The following is a 20,735-nucleotide window of genomic DNA, read 5'->3' on the forward strand; positions in this document are numbered from 1 at the left end:
CTGAATTTAAATTCCTAAAATCAATACACACTCTGACCCTTCCATCTTTTTTGGGCACTACCACCACATTCGCCAGCCATTCCGGATGCTTGATTAGTTTGATGAAGTTGGCATCAAGCTGCTTTTCAATTTCTTCCTTAACTTTGAGACTAACTTCTGGTTTCATTCTACGAAGCTTTTGTTGCTTTGCCTTTCTATCAGGGTAGAGTGGTATACGATGTTCAGCAATATTACGATCGACACCGGGCATATCAGAATAGGACCATGCGAACACATCCACATATTCTTTAAGTAAAATAATGAATGCATTTTGTTCATCGAGGGAAAGGGAAGATCCTATCTTGACTTCTTTTACATCATAATCCGTACCTATGTTTATAGTTATAGACTCTTCTATGGGTGTCACGCATGATTTAGGTTCATTGAAAAGTTCATTATTAGAAAATGCATCATGATCAAGATCAATTTCTTGTACGCAAATACGTTTACAAGTAACTTTATCGATATCTTCATGATATGAGATATCAGGCAGTGTATGAATAGAAGATTGGCTAGATGATGAACTATCGGTTTCAGAACCTTTTGAGGTAGAGGATCGAAAGGGATATAGTTCGGGGAAAGGAAGGAATTGTTCTTGAGTTTCGGGTCGAATATCGTTTTCAACTTCTGTTCTTATTGGAGTGATAAGTGTAATGGGATCGAATCTAGCTCCATAATCAGAAATTGATTAAAATAAGCCTCTTAGAAATCCTTGCTTTAGATAGTCAGTCCAATCAACATCTTTCTTAAATACTAGTTTCTTATCAAACCATTTCTCAATAAATTTTTCATTCCTTGCTTCTGCAAAGAAAATTTCTAACCCAGGGTGAGTTTTCTCTTTATCCAAGTCACACCAAGGTTCAGGAAACTCATAAAACGGCTCAGTGTCGTTTTGCAACACAAATTGCCCTTTCAAGGTGAGAGACTTCCTTTTCATGACTTTAGAACCCACTTTCTCGTCGAAACCCAAACCATGATGATTTCGCTTATCAATTATTGGGATTGGATGCCTCATGCCTTCACCGTTCCGTCCTAAACCAGTTCCTGGAACATAACCCATTTAAAACATCAATTAAAGTCCTCTGGTAAGTGTTTGTGGTATTGGGTCTTGGATTTCTTGAATGGAATTTGGGGGTAGGGTAAATTTTTCAAGTTTGGTTGGTCATTGGTTGGCAAAGGATACCTAAACAATGCATACTCAAGGTTAGGATTTCCTCCTTTTTTGAAAGTAATAAAAAATTAAATCACGAATGCAAAAATGCATGCGGAAAAAAGATTTTGGTAAAGATTTAAAAGACGTATGTTAAGTTAGATAAGTTAGTGGGGTGTTCATTCCCAAAAAAAAAAAAAAACTTTTAATTATTTCAGGTCGCGCCATAAGGCTGCCTACGTATCTCCAGATATATTTTTTGTATATTTTTTTTTCTTTTTTTCTTCTTTTTTTTTGGAGAATCAGACCCGTCGTAGTTCAAAATGGAGAAAGAAGATTTTTTTTGAAACAGCTGCACTCCATCAGAGTTGCTTACGTACCCCAATAACAAAATGCGTGCAAGTACAATATTTGTGTATGATCATGAAATAGTGCTTTGGGGGATCAAGCTGTATGTAGTTCTTTGTACTAAAAGAAAATACAGAAAAAAAAATGCTTAGATTACAAAGTTCATGCTACCCCCCTCATTTATCTTTCTTGATGGAGGATAGAGATCACCATGTTGTTGTAGTGATTACGGATGCTTCCTTTCCCATGTAAAGATACTCCTTAGGCTTCAGGGTTTTCAACTATCCTAGAGCAACCTTTCTCGCAGTCTTGTTGAAATATCTTCTCCGATTAGTGACGAGCAATCAAAAGAGTGGGATCGTCTTCGCGTGTCAAAATGGACAGAGCATTTATGGACACTTTCTGATTTGGATTAGAAACTCCAGTGGTGCGCTTTATACACCAACGGAGGGCGTGACATTCGTTAGTATCATGACCATGCAACTGATGATAATGACAATATTTGTTGAGATTTGGCCCAACAGGATCGGTTCCTGCTCAACGAGGTAGTAGCTTGATACGACATTGTTCGAGTAGTTGAAGGAACAAATCAGCATGGGAGGCCTGTGGTTGTGCCGGGTTTATCTCTGGTGTGTTAGACTTAGAATGGGCTGGAGCGATGATTCCGCGATTGATGAGATCCTGGATCGCACACTTAAGATCATAACAAGTATCTGTTCTATGCTCGTATTGATGACAAAAACTGCAATATTGTCTCATATCGGTTCCATGTGGTGGTAATGAATACACATAGCTCTTTGCCCAAAGAATACCTTTTTTGCTCAAACGATCATACACCACACTCAATGGTTCATCAATTCGAGTGAATATCCTCCTGTTAGCCCTTTCACCTTGAGGATGCTCCTTAGGCCTTCTTTCTTGTAGTCGATATGCATCAATTTCGTAACCATGTCTCTCCATGTGCGAGAGGTCGGCATAGTTCACAGAAACCATATGACGATAATAAAAATCATTTAACTTCCTCAGTAATATCAACATGAACTCCCGTTCAGTAATGGGAAAACGAAGTTGAGCCCGAATGTAGGAACATCTTGAAAAGAGATGCGAGAATGAAACCCGATCACTTTGTTCCATATTCACTAGCTTCAGCTTTTCAGTGTCAGTCTATCGAAACTCAAATGCCCAATCACTGAATGCTTGAGCAATATCTCCCCAAGAACTTTTAACAGTTACCCCTGAGGTATAATACTAAGATAACGCATGTCCATCCAAACTCTTGTTGAACAACATAGGAAAATGCTCTTCTGGAATATTTAAGCGATATAAGGTGTTCACAAAGTTTTATAAATGGAGGATGGGATCTCCCAACCCGTTGAACTTCTCAAACAGGGGAAGATTATGGTAATGATCTTCATGCCTGTAGTTAGGGAAAAGAACCAACTCCTCCGGGTACACTAACCTTCTATAGCACAGGATATCGAAATCCAAATCAAAATCCTCGCCCCTAGATCTTTTCCAAGATCCTTCATCATGACCCCCTCTAAAAGAATTACTGCTCCAAGATTCTCCTCTTAAACAAGGATCGTTGTCTTTTGGAGTTTTGGGCTCTTCTTCTGCCTCATCTTCATTGGACCAGTTTGTTCCACCTCTAGCTTCTTAGGAATTAACTTCAGAGTCATTGCCATTTTCTTGACATTCCTCTTCTGGATCTTCCTCAGTTTCTTCTTCCGGCTCTTCGTCGGTTTCTTCGTCTTCCTCCAAGTCCTCCTCCGGATCTTCCTCCATTTCTTCTTCTTCTTTCCATAAGCCAATTGAATCAAATCCAATATTATGAATAGTGAATCCATCTAATTAACTACCCTCCTCTTCATCTAAATGGAGCACCGATTTTCCAAGAATAGAAACATTCATAACTTCTGGATTACCCACAAGTGTCACTGCACCATGATCCGTGAGCAACTTCACCTTTTGGTGTATTGTAGAGGCTACTGCCCTGTTCTCGTGAATCCAAGGTCTGCCGAGCAAAAGGTTAAAGCATGCTTCAATATCAATTACCACAAATTCAACATTTCTAGCCACCGGTCCATATTCCAAAAGTAACTCAATCGACCCCAAAACATCTCTTTTGGCGTTGTCATAAGCCCTAACAACTTGGCTTAAAGGTGTCAAATCTTCTTTTTGAAAACCGAGCTTTGTCATAACTCGATAAGGACAAACGTTGATGGCGAAACCATTGTCAATGAGTACCCGAGGTATCGTCCACCCATGGCATTTAACAGTTATGTGCAAAGAGTTATTGTGGTCGACACTTTCTGGGAGATCATTGTCGGTAAACATTAAAATGCGGTCGGCTCCATGAATAAGTCCTACCATTTGATCCGCTGTTATGGATGGATCAATTGAAACTTCATTGAGATGTCTCTAAATGGCGGCCCGATGAGGTTGTGAATGAGTTAACAACTTCCATATAGAAACATTTGCATTAACCTCCTTCATGCGCCTAATAGCGTCATCTTCTTCCTTATCCTCCCCTGCTAATTCCTTATCTTTTTCTTTCCTCTTCAAGGCTTCTACGGGGTTCTCATCCTCAAGATATGAAGGTTTAAAGTGATGACCTGCGTGAGTCAAATGAGCCACCCGTAAATCTTCATCATCACTAAGATCATTAAGGTAGATTGGACATTAAAAATTACTAGGGGTATTAAGGTGTGCCCCAGCATTTTTCTCAGCAATTGACAATAATGACAAAGCATCCTCTTCATCATCTATTAGGCAAAATGCCCCATTATAACCCATAGTGGCGCAGACATCAGAGAACGGATCCTTTTTTAAGATAACATCAGAACCCTTGCATGGCACAAGCTTCACCTTTTGCTGAGTGGAGTGATCATACACAACATACACATAATTCTCGGATAATAGCATCTCATATATTCGAGGGGCGTTTCGAACCATTAATAATGTTGGATCAATCTGGTTACTAGAAGTGGGATGGTGTTTATAGAGACAGGAGGCTTATGATTGGGAAGAGGATTATTAGTGATGCTTGGTTATGTGTTTTTAAATTTATCAGAGGATGCCCCAACTGAAAGCCTTCCTCCATCCACTAGATCTTGAATACGATGCTTGAATGCTGTGCAATTTTCAATATCATGCCCAGGCCCTTGGTGGAATTCACAGTGTTGGTTTGGGTTGTAACCGGGATGAGGAGTTCTTGGGGGTGGCCTTGGGTTCAAAGGTTGAACAAGGTTGGCCTTTTTTAGCTTGGAGAAAGCTTGAGCGTAGGTCATGTTCAAAGGAGAAAAATTCCTTTGTGGCCTAAGTTGGAATGTTGGAGCGGCGCCAATATTGTGTATCAAGTTGGTTGGTTTTGAAGGTATTGAATCATTGTTATTGGTTTTCCTGTTGCCCCCAAACTTAGGATTATAAGAAGTGTTACTACTGCTCCCTTCATCCTTCTTGATGTCTCCCTTTTTTATGGCATCCTCCACCAAGGTTCATGTTGATATGAGAGCCTTGAATGACGGAAAATACTGGAAAACCATTCGTCCTTGATAGACAGGAAGAAGATTCTTCACTATCATCTGTAATTGTTCATCTTCGTTTGGCCTATTTACCATCTTTGCAGCCTTGTTTCTCCACCTAGTGATGAAGGCAGAAAACGTTTCATTGTGATTTTGGGCAGTTGTTTCCAAATCCCTCCTTGTTACATCGATCTCTTTGTTATATCTATATTGGCTAGAAAATTCTCGTACAATATCAGCCCATGAAATTTTCTTTGAATTTTCTAGATTAAGAAACCAATGAGCAGCAGCCCCATCTAAATATTGTTGAAACAATTGTGCCATTAAAGGTTCATCATCACCCCAAGGACTCATTGCCCCTACATACAATTTCAAGAAATTGGTGGGACATCCTGTACCATCGAATCTTGTGAGATTCGGCATCTTAAACCCAGGTGGCAGTCGTGCTTTCGGAAATAAGGTATGACCATGAATATCTAACCAAGGTTCCGCTTTGGTCATACCCTTCAGTACTTCCTTCAGCCTAAGAATATCTTCTTCGATTTTGGTAGGAGCTTATCTATCACCATTTCCATCATCTAAATGCAATGGTGAAACTATCTCTGAATCATGATGAGGAGGACGAGCACTTGTACTCTGTCTTAACAAACTCTGTATTGTTTGTTCCATAGTATCTTGACGATCAAGGATAGCTCGCATCATCCCTCAAAGATCATTAGATTGATCAGGGTTTAGCGAACTTTCATGACCAGGAATCTCAGACATTTCGCTCGGTGATGGAGAATAAATTTCCCTTGGCGTTGAATATCCCGGTGAGAAGGACACTGAATCAGACTGTAAATTGTGAGAAGAGGTTTGTCGGACAAGACTAGATCCTGTGCGGGTCCAGGTAGACTTCCTGGGGTAAAAAGAGAACATTACAAAAACTTCTTTGACAAGCTAAAAAGATAAAAATAAATAAAAGATTTTTTTTAAAAAAGAAATGAACTTCCCTTTTTTCTAAAATGAAAGATTTTTTTTTAAAAAAATAAAAATTATAAAAAAAAAAAATGGGCCCTATAACAAAGATTTCTTGCGTGTAAAGCACACCATTGGTTACTGGCTTATAAAAGCCTGAAACATGAATAAGGATCGTTCACTCAAACTTCTTCTCTCTCTTAAATCTCAAGTGTTTTCCTTTGAGATCTTCCTTTCTTTGCTCAAAGTCGAGTTATGGATCCTAATGCCTCACGCGTTAGAGATTTAATTCACTTCTTCTCAGACACTTCACACTCTTCTCTCCAAGAACTACGGGAGAGAGAACGTAACGAAATTCTTAATGCAACACGACCAGAAGATCATCCATCTCAATTTTCTAGGGAGAACCTCTCTCTCCCCTACGATCAAAATTCTCTGGCCATTCCTCCTTCAGTTCCTCTAGTGAAACTTGCACCAGTGATTGGTCCACCCTAAGTATTTGAGATAAATAGCTCCCCAAAGTCACTCCTTTTATTTGTGGCAGACACAATGGTATTAGCCATGTCTCTGTCCTTACGTTTCCCTATATACTTGGCTTACCCAATCGTAGCTACTATAAGCCAACAAAACTTCCATTTCGCTAGCCAACTCGTAGAGGATCCAAACCTATCATCACATTACCCTTTTAATGTAACACCCCAATAATTCTCCCTTTTCCAAACCACTTGCTTTAAATAAAATAGTGGAGAACCATTGACGTGCTACCGCCACGTGTTTAAACGTTAAGGCTTTATCAAAGTATCGCAGCGGAAAACCAAACATAAGTCTTTAAAATAACACAGTTTAGAAAACGAATAAGCCAAAGCTTACAAATTGGAACCATAAAGGCCCTTATTTAAAATCAAACCAATAATCAAAGTCCAAAACATAAATGAAATAGCAAAATATAAATAAGTTCAACACAAGAATCGAATACTCTCAACCACACCAAACCCTTGACAATGCGTATGTCAAATCCCCGAACTTCACATTATCAAGCTTACCAGTGCAATACTGCTCCCCAATAATACAAGTGTAATAATTGGATCATCACAGGGTCATTGGAAGGCGAAGTCCATGACCAAAAGAAAACACACACAAAAGCACGCAATCAGCAAAGCTGAGTACATACAAGCTACAACGTACCAAACCTAGCATGCTCAATTAATTAAATTAAATAAACATACAACACGAATTCATTAATCAAGACTCCACACTTAGACAATTCAATTGACTCAACATACTTACTAATTAATTCCAAACACTTGACTCTATATTTAATTTAATTAATTTAATTTGGAGTAAGCAATAGACGAGGTTGTCCAATCCACCAAATCATTTTGGTTCCAAATGACCATTTGAAATAAAAGTTTAGCGCGATGCAAGAATGGGCGCGACTCCATTCTCACAAAGTTAGTCTAGGATCCCATCTAACTTTCATTATAAAATAAAATGTAAATACCAAAAGAGAAGAGGACGTGTTGATCAAACAATCCTCGAAAAGCCACGGGCTACCACCTTTGACTTGAAGCTTCTTGCACCATCTTTAGGTATGAAAACAATGAAAGCTCATAGAGAGGAAGCTCGGGAATTCTTGGACAATCAATTACCACCTACAAACAAATGATAAAAAAACAAGTAAAAGAGAAAAATAACAAGTAAACTAGAAAATGCATGAAATAGAGAAATTAACTACAAAAAGCATAAAACGAAGAAAACGAGAATAAATCTAAGGAAAACTAAAGAAAAGAGATATAAAAAGAAATAAAATTCATCAAAAAAGGGACCAAATGAGTGCCATAAATGTCACTCATCAAAAAGCCACGGGCTACCACCGTGTACCCCAACCCATAATTGTCAATACTCTAGAAGTGCACGCTTTCCAGAGTTTTATTGCTCATCCATGTTTCACTTTACGTGATTGCAATTTTAATTAATTGCCGACTCATTCAAGAAGACCATACATAACAATCATACATCAATTCACTTTTAATTTTATTTAGGACAATGGTGATCACATCACAAGTTGACCTTTAATTCCATTAAACTTCCAAATTATCCAAAATTGTTGAACATAGTCAACCCACCTAGCCATTTCGGCTTAATCCACGTTTACTCAACATACTAACAAGTCATGATTGAGTAGTAAATAAATAAATAATAACCTTGTGGAATAATTAATAAATTTATTCCACTTAAATCAATTCCAATCCTTTAATAATCCAAATGTGGTTAACAAACCAATCCAATAAAATTATGCTTGTATCAACATTCCATACAAACATTTAATCCAATATAATTCAACATGTTTGCATCCATTATTCCATACAAACATAATCAATTCACCAAAACATGTTTCATAAATATAAGCACATGAATTAAATCAATGTGTAACCAAACAATTTCCATCCAAGTGTTCTTTAATAATGAAACTAAGTTCATTCCTTTTGGTACCTAAATATGATACTACTTGCAACGAAGTAGACATGTACATACCTCGTATAAACAATCCTTTGAGCCACTTTTAATCGCTTAAAATTCTCCTAGGGAATAATCACTTCCTAGAAAACAACCAACAATTAATATTACTAACCCAAGTAATTTCCAGCAATATAATATGATGAAAAACTTATTAAAATAAAAACAAACATATTTATATGCATAATTAACTTTAAACATAATTAATTTTATTAATCAAACTCAAGGATAAAATTTTAAGCATAAAAAAACTTCGTCAAAAATGAAAAACTGCCCGAAAATCATATTTAGAGGCAGAATTTGGCCACGAAAGGGTGGTGCTAATTACCAAAGGTAGTGAGTCTTTCTTAAAACATCGTTTTAACATGGAAAACACTATTTTTTTTATCAAAATCGGATGAGTTCAGAACCTGATAGGGATTAAAACGGGATTTATATTAACGAACCGAAATCTAAACATTGAAACACGAATTTACGTGTTCAAAATAATCTGGAAACTAGTTAGTAGTACAATCACCAAAATTTCAAAACATCATTACTATAAAAGCCCTAAATCAATTGTTCATAAAAACCCTAAAATCATGATTTTCAATAATTAAAAACCCTAGGTTATTAAATTTACCAAATCTGAAAATTATAACATTTATAAAATTTGAAATTATAAAGTTTAATCATCAAAATACAATTTGATATTAATTAAGTTAATTTCAAACAATAAAATCAAAACCCATAATCAATAATTATAATTACACAAATTAATAAAACAAAAGAGAAAGAAAATAAGACTAACCTTTTGCGTGGGGAAATTTTGGGGATGTAGGGGGTATTTATAGGAGAGAGAGTGGTGTAGGGTTAGTTTTAAGATTGGGCCTCATAAAATTAATGGGCCAATTAAGAAAGTAAAGTGGGTTTGGTTTGTTTGTTGGACATAAATTATTGAAGAAAGGTCCATAAAAAGTTCTTTGTAATAAAATCGTTCATCAAACCCAAAAATAATTTGAAACTTTTGAAATTAAATCCGAAAAAAATACAAAAAAATGTTATGAATAAAATATAATTTCATTAATAATATATTTAAAAATATGGGGGATTACAATCTACCCCTCTCAAAAGAAGTTTCGTCCCGAAACTTAGCACAAAATCCCTTAAATTGCAAAACTTTTACATAAAGCCATTTCAAAATTTTCAAAATTATGTTGCTGGAATTCCAATTGTGTCATAATATCGACACTAATACTTTATCACCATCCCAATTTACGCACTCTACTAGATGCGTAAACAAATAAAATTGCTATAAAAAGCATAAAAACACCACAAAATTGTTGGGGTTTGGTGAGTCCGACTCACCGCGGAAACAACCCCTCCCGAGGAACCACTCGCAATAATTAAAATCACAAAGCATAAATAAATATTCACAAAGAAAAGATAACGAATCTTACCCTCGAAGCGAGCTTCGCCCTAAACCCGAGGCTCTTACTTGAAAGCTACTAGCACGTCAAGCGCCGCGCCTCCGACGGTATCCACCCACAAATGGGCGAACACAACTTTTAAGGTCTACTACCTTGGGGTTAGCAAGGTCCGACCTAAACCCGAGTGTTATGTGAGTTTAAGAGTTTTCCCAAAAATTATGGAATGCTCTTTTTAACTCCCACTCAAGCACTTTACTCCAAATCCCAAGGTTGGTATTTATAGAGGAAAGTATGAGTGGGAATTTCTATCCCATCAATGTGGGATCATGAAATTCCACAAATTAATTTAAAGCTATATTAAATTAAAATTGCAAACTAATAATAAATCTACAAGTGGCATTACCATGTGAGATGGGTTGGTGAGGACCACATGGAGAGTAGGGGACCATACTTGCTCCCCACTCAATACTCTCCTTGTGCCACATGTCCTCTACCACTTACTCCCATATTCCAAGCTTCCCCTTATTCATGGCCCTATGGCCCGAGCCAAGCCACGAGCCAAGCCCGAGCCCAGCCCGCACCTGACCCGAGCCCAGGCCGCACCAGCTGCTGCTGCGTTTTGGTGCGGCTGCTGCCGTGGTACGGCTGATGCCGTGGCACGGCGCGGCTGCTGTTGTGCCTAGCCGCGGCTGGCCGCGGCTGCTAGCACGGTGTGCTTGCTCGTCTTGCCCCTAGCATTCGGATGCTCGGGGCACACCGATGCTAGGGGTATTTTCGGGAATATGGTCGATTTATTATTATTTTGCGCGTCTCGTCTTTTATCATTTTAGACTCGACTTCCGACGATCGGTTTCGACGCTCTAAGCTCGAATTACCGACGTCTAAATATTTAACACTCAGGCGACGAATTAATTTCTTCCGAATTAATTCGTCGAGTTGGTTCGCATATATTTGCTTGGGTGTGACCCGAAGGGTTCAGTCAAGATTAAGCTGTAATATTAATTATATTAATATTACTGATCGGAAGCGGCCTCCACCCAGGCATTCCGATCACTTGACCTTACTGAATATATTAGCTTTCTAATAATTCTGAACCCGCTATCAAAATAATACACTTGTTCGAAGGACACCATTCCTTTCAATCTCCCACTTGTCCTTCCGGACAAGTGCAAGTGTGCATTTAGTGTATAGCCCTTATCCTATGTCTCTTCATGTCTCTTCATGAACTACATAGTAATATTATTAGTCATCTCTGTTACGTCCAGAAGTGTTTCTCGAAATCCGAGTTTGACTGTCAATAAACAGATGATTTCTAAAATCCATCTGAGCACGGCCATGCATTTTTCACAGTCTCGCTCTTCGAGAGGCCTTGTAAACAACAAGACATGTTCCCTATTGTTAGTAGGGGGACATTTCCAGTCTTGTAATGTAGCTTATGTTACTAAGAGGACTCAACCGCCCGATATCCGTCTTTATAATCCCCAATTACGGCTAACGTTTGGCGGATACCAAAGCGGACCAGTACTCAAACAAGAGATCTCCTACTACTCATGGTCAAAGGAAAAGAGTTCCGATAGTAATAATGAGAAAATACTTATGACGATTTTTAATCTCTTAAAGCATCCTCATAAGTCTGTCCAGTATGGTTCTAAACCAATACCTGTGCAAATGATTTGTATCCTCATAGCACAAGAAACGGTGCTACAAATCATACTACACACTAATCTCTGATGGTCATTATTCGTCCACAAAATACGACCTTGATTAGGGATAATTTTCGATTAAAATATTCAACGTTACTTAATAGGTGTTTCTTTATCCAAGCCATTGACTTGATACCCTATTTTGAATATTTATTAAAATCGAATGGACTCATTATTTAATTCTAAACCACAATTAAATAGAGACTGAGTGATTTAAATTGCATGAAAATTTTAATTACTCCAAAAACTGAATGGTTCATCATGGTGCTTTACATCAACATTGTTCAAAATTTGATTAAAACACTATAAATGGAATTCAAAGCCAGTTCGCAACATGCTTGATTCCCATTGCCTCAATGTGTTTGTTGTGCTTCACTTGAGACAGAGGTTTAGTCAGTGGATCGGCTACATTGTCATCTGTTCCAACTTTACAAATTCTGATTTCACCTTCTGACTTCCATTCCCGAATCATATGAAATCGCCTCTGGACATGTTTGACCTTCTGATGTTCTCGTGGCTCTCTAGCCTGAGCAATAGCTCCATTGTTGTCACAATAGAGGTCTACTGGACCCTTGATCGAGGGTACAACACCTAGTTCATCAATGAACTTGCGAATCCAAACTGCCTCCTTGGTTGCCTCAGATGTTGCCAAGTACTCGACTTCAGTTGTAGAATCAGCGGTTGTGCTTTGCTTTGCACTCTTCTAACTAAACGCTCCTCCATTGAGATAGAATATGTATCCTAATTGTGACTTGAAGTCGTCTCTGTCTGTCTGGAAGCTTGCGTCGGTACATCCCTCAACAACCAATTCATCTTTACCACCATAGACCAGGAATTTATCCTTGTTCCTTTTCAGTTATTTCAAAATATTCTTGGCCGCAGTCCAATGCGCCTCTCCTAGGTCTGATTGGTATCGGCTCGTAGCACTCAAGGCATACGATACATCCGGCCTAGTACATATCATGGCATACATGATCGATCCGATAAGCGAAACATACGGAATTTGACTCATCCTTTCTCGCTCATCAGGTGTCTTTGGACACTGCTTCTTGCTTAAGGTTATGCCATGTGACATGTGTAGGTGCCCTCTCTTGGCTCCTTCCATTGGGAATCGAGCCAGTACCTTATCGATATAAGTACTCTGACTCATTCCAATCATCCTTTTTGATCTATCCCTATAGATCTTAATGCCTAATATGTACTGAGCTTCTCCCAAGTCTTTCATTGAAAAACATTTCCCGAGCCAAGTCTTTACAGACTCCAGCAATGGAATGCTATTTCCAATGAGCAAAATGTCATCGACATATAAGACTAGGAAGGCGATGTCACTCCCACTGACTTTCTTGTAGACACAAGACTCATCTGGATTCTTGATAAAACCAAACTTACTGATGGCTTCATCAAATCGCAGATTCCAACTTCTGCTTGCTTGCTTTAGTCCATAAATGGACTTCTTAAGGTTACATACCTTCTTAGGATTATTCTGGTTGACAAAACCTTCAGGCTGTGTCATATACAAAGTTTCTTCCAAAATCCCATTGAGGAAGGCGGTTTTGACGTCCATCTGCCATATTTCATAATTGTAATATTCAGCAATCGCTAGAAGAATTCGAACGGACTTAAGCATGGCAACTAGAGAAAAGGTTTCATCATAATCAACGCCGTGAATTTGCCTATAACCTTTTGCTACCAGCCTTGCTTTGTAAATAAATACATTTCCATCTTTGTCGGTTTTCATCTTGAAAATCCATTTACATCCGATAGGTGTGTAACCTGCGGGTAAATCAACCTAGTCCCATACTTGATTTTCAAACATGGAGTGCATTTCGGATTTCATGGCCTCTTGCCATTTTTCAGAGTCAGGGCTCTTCATAGCTTGCTTGTAGGTTGCCTGCTCATCTCCATCCACTACTAGGATGTCCTGATCTTCATTTAATACAACACCGAGACATCTGTCAGGTTGAGATCTTGGCCGAGTCGACCTACGTAGGGCAATAGACTGAGCATTTTCATTGTCAGTTTGACTTTGCATATTTTGAGTTTGACCAACGTCAACAACTGCTTCGTAAGCACTTTGATTGTCAACTTGTCCTTGTTGCTCGTCCTCTCGAACTTCGTCGAGTTCGATTTTCCTCCCACTTGTCATTTTAAGAGATGCTCCTTCTCCAAAAAGACACCATCACGTGCAACAAACACTTTGTTCTCGGATTTGTTGTAGAAGTAATACCCTTTGGTTTCTTTTGGATAACCCACAAAGTAAACCTTATCAGATTTTGGATGAAGTTTGTCAGAAATGAGTTTCTTGACATATGCTTCGCATCCCCAAATCTTGAGAAAAGACAACCTTGGCGGTTTATTAGTCCATAATTCATATGGAGTCTTTTCCACTGCTTTTGACGGAGCACGATTCAGTGTGAATGCCGCAGTTAAAAGTGCATGTCCCCAGAAAGAGATTGGAAGTTCACTAAGACCCATAGTCGATCGGACCATGTCTAACAGGGTTCGATTCCTCCTTTCAGATACTCCATTCCACTAAGGAGTTCTCGAAGGTGTCAACTCTGAAATTATTCCATGTTCTTTCAGATGGACATCAAACTCTTGGCTCAAATATTCGCCACCTCGATCTGATCGAAGTGCTTTGATTTTCTTGCCGAGATGGTTTTCAACTTCTCTCTGAAATTCTTTGAATTTATCAAACGATTCAAATTTGTGCGACATTAGATAGACATAACCATATATACTAAAGTCGTCCGTGAAGGTTATGAAATACCGATAACCACTTCTTGCGGGTGTACTCATTGGTCCACATACATCGGTGTGTATAAGTCCCAATAAGTCACCGGCCCTTTCTCCTAACTTGGAGAATGGTTGCTTTATCATCTTGCCTAATAAACATCCTTCGCAATTCTCAAAGGATTCTAAATCAAATGAGTCAAGAATACTTTCTTGTAGAAGTTTCTTGATGCGTTTGATGTTAATGTGGCCAAGGCGACAATGCCACAAGTAAGTTTGACTAGACTGTGTAGTCTTAGCTTTCTTTGTATTGGTATCAAACATTTGTCTAAAAACACATGAAAGTGTCATTCCATAAATATGTTCCAGACATCAAAACAAAAGGTCTCGATTTGATGAAAATGACGTCCAACTTCGGAAATACATCAAAAGTATGGTAGATAAAACTAAATAAGTTCTACTTTAGAAAAAACATGAGATATACAATTTTCTCTTGGATAGATCACTACCATCCTACTTGTGAACTCGATTCCTCTTGAAAAAGCACCGCTCACTTGGTTCTTGAAAAAGGAATGTGTTGTGAGTCAATTTTCCGGTATCTAATACCTTTTAAAATTGCTTATATTCAAGTGTATAAGATAATACCTGAGGTTGAGGTTACTTTTCCTTTCGCCTCATCATCTAGATACATGTTGCATTCTCTTTTGTAGTGTCCGGGGTTACCACAATAGAAGCAGCTCATCTTCCTCTTGTCTTTGAATTCCTTCTTCCTTGGTCTAAGGGCAAAGTAAGCCTTCTTGCAAGAATAGGTCTTTTGAAGCTCTTGGATGACTTCCCTTAAGGACAGTGTATCCCTATTGCCGGTGAGACGCATCTTAAGTCCCACATACCCCGAGTGAAGAGAGCTAAGAAGCATGTGAGCCGCTTGCTTGTCTTCCACTGGTTTGCCAATTAGCTCCAGATGGTTGAATAACCTTGTCATGTTAATTACATGAGCTTGAAGTGGCATTCCGGGCCTAAGTCTCGCATTGTAGACTTTTACCCATACCTCTTGTCTTTCTTTCGAGAGACAACCTTCTTGCGGTGGCTTGATCCTCATTTTGGAGAGTGACCTTATCACATCCTCCATATGACCATCATAATTGCCCCTAGCACTCTTGGTGACCCTCATATTGACCACATCCTCAAGAGCTTTGAGTATCATGTCCGGAAAATAGCCGGAGAAAACCCCTCTCCATTGATCCGGGATGGAGTTTGCCATGAGTTTGGAAACTCTCTTGCAATCTATACTCCATTCTTCATAAGCTTCATCACTCATGATCCCTTTCGAGTAGAAACTCGGGATCAGAGTGTCCAAGATATGCTCTAGGTAGCAATTCCTCAGAGTCTTTCGGAGTTCATCTTCCCATTCCTTGAAGTTCACCAAATTGAGCAAAAATGGTAACTTCTCGGGAAGTTCCAGGTACATAAGGTCGTTGTTAATAGTTGAAGACATGATTCTACAATTGAAAGAATTTTAATGAAAAACCATTCAAAATTACTTAAATAAGATTGAATTTTATTCATGCAAATTTTCAATACTTATTTAACGTCTTATTTACACGTAAAAATTGTCCTTATTTGGTGAAAATAAGGCGATTCCAAGATCCGAAAAAACAAAGAGTGGTTAAGCATGCTTTGGCTTGTCTTAAACACTCAATCTTCTTGGTAAGCATTGCCTTGCTAATGGCTCTAAGCCACTCTTGGTTAGACAATCGTCGCATCTAATGCATCTTTAACGATGTATCTCTTATGCCACGGTATGTGGGGACTCCTCACTCATACCGATGAGTTAAACCAAAACCAACGTGCACACCCGGTGTGCCTTATGCCCCTTAGAGGAGTGATGGCACCTCGCTTTGGCGTAGCCTACCATCACCATCGTCCGGTTAGTAAGTGTTGTTTTGGAAAAGCAAGTTTTACTCAATATTATTAGGGACCTAGGATTTCTATGTTGGTTGATTTAAAGTGAACTTAACTAATCATCGCAACATCAAGAAAACCTAAACATGCATCTAACGAATATTTCACACACATATATATATAACCATAAAATATAAAGCGAAATAATAGATGCATATTGGCAACTAGCATGACCCCTTGAAATCTTCATACCTTCAAAAGGTCTTCATTTGCATTTAAAGGCTTTGTCTCCCAAGATACACCGTCTTCAAGACTTAACCAAACTATGCAAAAACTAGTGTCTATAACTAGGAATAATCTAAATATTAAAGTACAAAAATACTTAACGGTGCGTAGACCGTATTTAGATTTATGACGTGGGGAAAACTATGTCGTTGAACTAATCCTCCCTACGATCAAACAAATTTATAATCACTCAACTACCTAAATACAAGTATAGAGGTAAGTCAAGGGTCGAACCACTAGGAACGGTTATGTTCAAGTATTTCTAATTAACGCCTAAGCTAGGTCGAAGTCTAAAGTGAAAGGTAACATTATTCTACTTCCTAAATCAAGAACCAAACAAATGAAACACTAGGGAGTGGGGATCAACATGCATTCATGATAATCAAGCTAATTAGGGAGTCAAGCAATCCAAGCAATGCAAAGACAAATAGTAGGAGCAATTAGGGGCATTCAACTAATCATCCTCACACTCTCTAACATAGATTTCTCTAGTGCTAAACAATATGAAGAAACATAATCAAATACTCAACTAATTATGATCAAACCGATATCAAGTGGTCATGTCAATCAATTCAATCATGCAATCAATGCTAGCAATCATGGTTAGCTACTCCAATCAAACTTATGCAACTTGCAAACCTCTATGAATCAATTTAATCACAACACAAGAACTACTCAAATTCCCAAATCAACCTCAATCCATCAACCACACATTCTTACCCACACCCTAGCAAGTAAACTACTCAAGAAACATCATCATCAAATCTACTATCAACTATAGAGAACAAGAATCAACAAAATATCAAGAACAATTACTCTAATCAAACATCAAATATCAAAATCAAACCAAACAAACATCAAATTAAACAAACCAATTGAATGAGATAGAGTTTAGAAATGCTCATTGATAATTAGGAAGATCTCCAACACAATTGTCACACTTGCATCTTCAATCTCTCAATCACCATTGAAATTCCTCACTTTCTCTCTCTAAAACTACTCCTAATCTAGAGAGAGAAGCTCTCAACCTAAGAGAGAGAAAACTATTCTAAAACTAAAGAATTACATGAATGAAGAATAAAGGAAACCAAAAACTATATAAACCAAAGGAGAAAAGAAGCTTAAAAATCGTAAAAGACCCGGAAACCCGCGCCCGCGGAGAAATCGGCCGCGCCCGCGGAGGGGAACGGACACCCCGATAGCCGTGCCCGCGGCCCAAGCCCGCGCCCTCGGGGAGCCCTCGGGACAACCGCGGGTGCTTACTGCCCAAATACGGTAGTTTTGGAGCAGCAGCAACCCCGTGCCCGCGGGTACTGTAGCCCGCGCCCGCGGCAGTTTTCCTGGGCCAACTTCAAAAGGCTGTAACTTCCGATCTAAGAATCGTATGAAGGCGTGCGACCTATCATTGGAAAGCTCTTCAAGTCTAGTTTGCAATCCAACTTGAATCACCCTTATCCAATCTGTAGAACTTGAGATATGACTAAAACAATGCAAAAAGGTCCTATTTGATACTTTGCAATCCTTCGTTTTCCTTTGTTTCAAACTCAAATTCAATTCCGAAAAGTGCATATTGATCCTAGTGGGTGCTATTTTCAATTCCCATGCATATAGCCCGCGACGTACCTACAAAACAAGACAAATAAACGGAGAAGCAAGAGAAATAGCCGAGAAATGAATAAAATGATAAGAAAACCATTAAAAGCATGCATTTCTCTAAACTAACACAAAAACACGCGAATCGAGCATTATTCTCTAAAAACAAGACATAAACGACTACAAAGGAGCATAGAAATATAAAGAAAACATAGCCTAAAGGTGCCATAAATGGCACGGATCAAATTCCCCCAAGCTAAACTTTTGCTCGTCCTCGAGCAAAACAAAATCCAACCCAAGGGAAAAATGATGATATTATTCAAGCAATGAAAGAAACGAAAAAACTAGAGAAGATGGGAATATACACTAACTCACTTTCGTAGGAATCACGGTCAATTTTAGCAACTAAAGACAAGCCATTTAAACCCCTAGATCGCCCTAGAGGACGAGTGATGCTCTCGTAAGGGTATCCTAAGAGTTTAACCTATAACTCTCATAATAATACAAACAAGGCAAAGCATGGAAAAGAAACCAAAAGAAAATAAAAGCAACAAATGTTCATGAAAGGGCTTTTGCAAATGTACAAGCACAAGTGAATGCAAATCTTTCTAAACAAGTAAGGGAGTGCACGCTTCAAGATACCTAAGGTTGATTGAAACATAAATATGCTAAGCATAGGAACTAGATATCACACTCCACTTTCATCCCAAACGGTCTTACCGCGTTCCCCCTACTAATCTCATATCTCCCCTTAGTGAGCATCTCATAGATTCCGCGAAAGAACCGGAAAAAAATTAAATTTTTGGCTACTCGACATCTTGACTTCGCATCCCCTTTCCTTAGGCAATGACCCATGATTCCCTCCCCCGAATAATGACTCAACTTTCTAGGTCGAAAGGTCTTTCCCCAAGGTTGTAACGTAAGGCATAAAGGGTGAAGGTAGGCTAAATTTTTTTAAAATTTGGCGGTTTTCCTAAAAAGTGAAGCAAAAGGGTGATCAATCCTTAACAACACGATCAAGAAATCACCAAACAAAAGCAACACCCCCAAGCTTATTCGAAGATATACTCACAAGAAATATATACAAAAAGCGTAAACGCTTCTCCCCCAAGCTTAAATGAAGCATTGTCCTCAATGCTTAGAAGGAGAAAAGAATACATCAAAATATTTTTGAATTTTCACTTTTTAATCAAGTTTATTTTTTTCTTTTTTTTTTTTTACTTAAACATGCAATGTCCTCGCCTTTTGCTAAATTCGGACGGCTTTTTCTATAATGCAATTTATTAGTCCATGCCTTTTATGATTAAGGACGGCTTTTACTCAAACACTTGCCATTATTCACAAAGAAGACTTAATCACAAACTAGCACTCATAAAAACCAAATTTCCAACTTATCCACCACAAACTCCATCATACATAATCAATTTGCTTCACAAAAAACCAAGAATAGAAAGAAAATGAAACAAAAGGCCAAAGAACTAAAGATGTGGCTTGAAAAGAAGGAAATAGGCTCAAATGGTTGCAAGAAGGCAAATGGAAACCCAAAAATAAATATGAAATAAACTAACCTAAAAATGAAAAATACCACCCCGAAAAAGGTGCCTTTGTCCTCCCTAGATAGCTCGGTCTCGGGTTTAAGAATCATACATCAAGCTTTTATAGATTAGGCTTGCAAAGTCAAGGATCCATGCCGCTCATGCAAGAATATGATGAAAGCTTGAACAAATATAAATCTCACATGGTTGTAGCAAAAACTCACTAAGGTTGTCAAATCGAATAAAGGGAGCAACTACCAAACATGCCACAAACAAGTAGAATCCGGCTTCATGATCCCCCTAGTTCTAGACAACTACCTTAGCATGCTTTATCCTAGAATCAACCAAACGTAATCTCAAACCGTGCACACCACTACCATTTAGGAAGAAAAGCATTCAATTATACAAGTCCAAATGTTATTATGTCCAAAGCAAGAACAAAACAAAACACATTGCAAAATTTCCCTTGATAGAAACAAAAATCTTTTTGGAGTTTTTCAAAATATAAGAAACATGGAAAAGCATATACAAAGGTGCATAGCATACATGAATCAACATCCCACCAAACATGATAGAATACCCTCCCCCAAGCTTGAATGAGACATTACACTCAAACATAAATTATATAATCCATGGGAGGGGAACACAAAGAGATCAATCCAACAAACCATCATATGTCCAACAAGTCATCATCCACTAGAGAAAAAGCAAGGAAGGATATTACCGGATATTAGGTGGGTGTAAATACCCGCAAATGACCCAATTTTACCCTTTCAAGGCTAACAACCTCTAGTGTTGAATTTGCCTTCCTTATGCTAGCAAAAATAGGAGTCAACCTTCCTTGATTCTTGATCTATATTGAAACACCAAAGTATATCAAGTCATGTACCTAGCAAAAGGCACACAAACATTTCCATGAGATAAAATCTAATCTAAAAAGAAAATAAAATGAAAGCAATAAAACACGGGTTACTTCCCGAGAAAGGCTTGCTTAAGGTCCAAGCTTGACCGCTCTAGAAAATAATAATTCAACGCACGCA

The 20,735-nt window shown here is 38.3% G+C and overlaps 1 protein-coding gene across 1 annotated transcript; it reads right to left on the minus strand.

Moving 5' to 3' along the window:
- Positions 1 to 3,388: 3,388 nt before the first annotated feature.
- On the minus strand, positions 3,389 to 3,910 carry LOC145596883 (uncharacterized). The gene has a single exon (XM_081653073.1). It carries the CDS (start codon positions 3,908 to 3,910, stop codon positions 3,389 to 3,391), a length of 522 nt encoding a protein of 173 aa, XP_081509199.1.
- Positions 3,911 to 20,735: the final 16,825 nt, after the last annotated feature.

The sequence above is a fragment of the Chenopodium album genome, chromosome 20, assembly GCF_948465745.1.
Source record: "Chenopodium album chromosome 20, dcCheAlbu1.1, whole genome shotgun sequence".
Classification (NCBI taxonomy): domain Eukaryota; kingdom Viridiplantae; phylum Streptophyta; class Magnoliopsida; order Caryophyllales; family Amaranthaceae; genus Chenopodium; species Chenopodium album.

What these genes read in the sequence shown, in the direction of transcription:
- LOC145596883 (XM_081653073.1), bottom strand. Translation starts at nt 3,910, where the DNA reads ATGGTAGGACTTATTCATGGAGCCGACCGCATTTTAATGTTTACCGAC.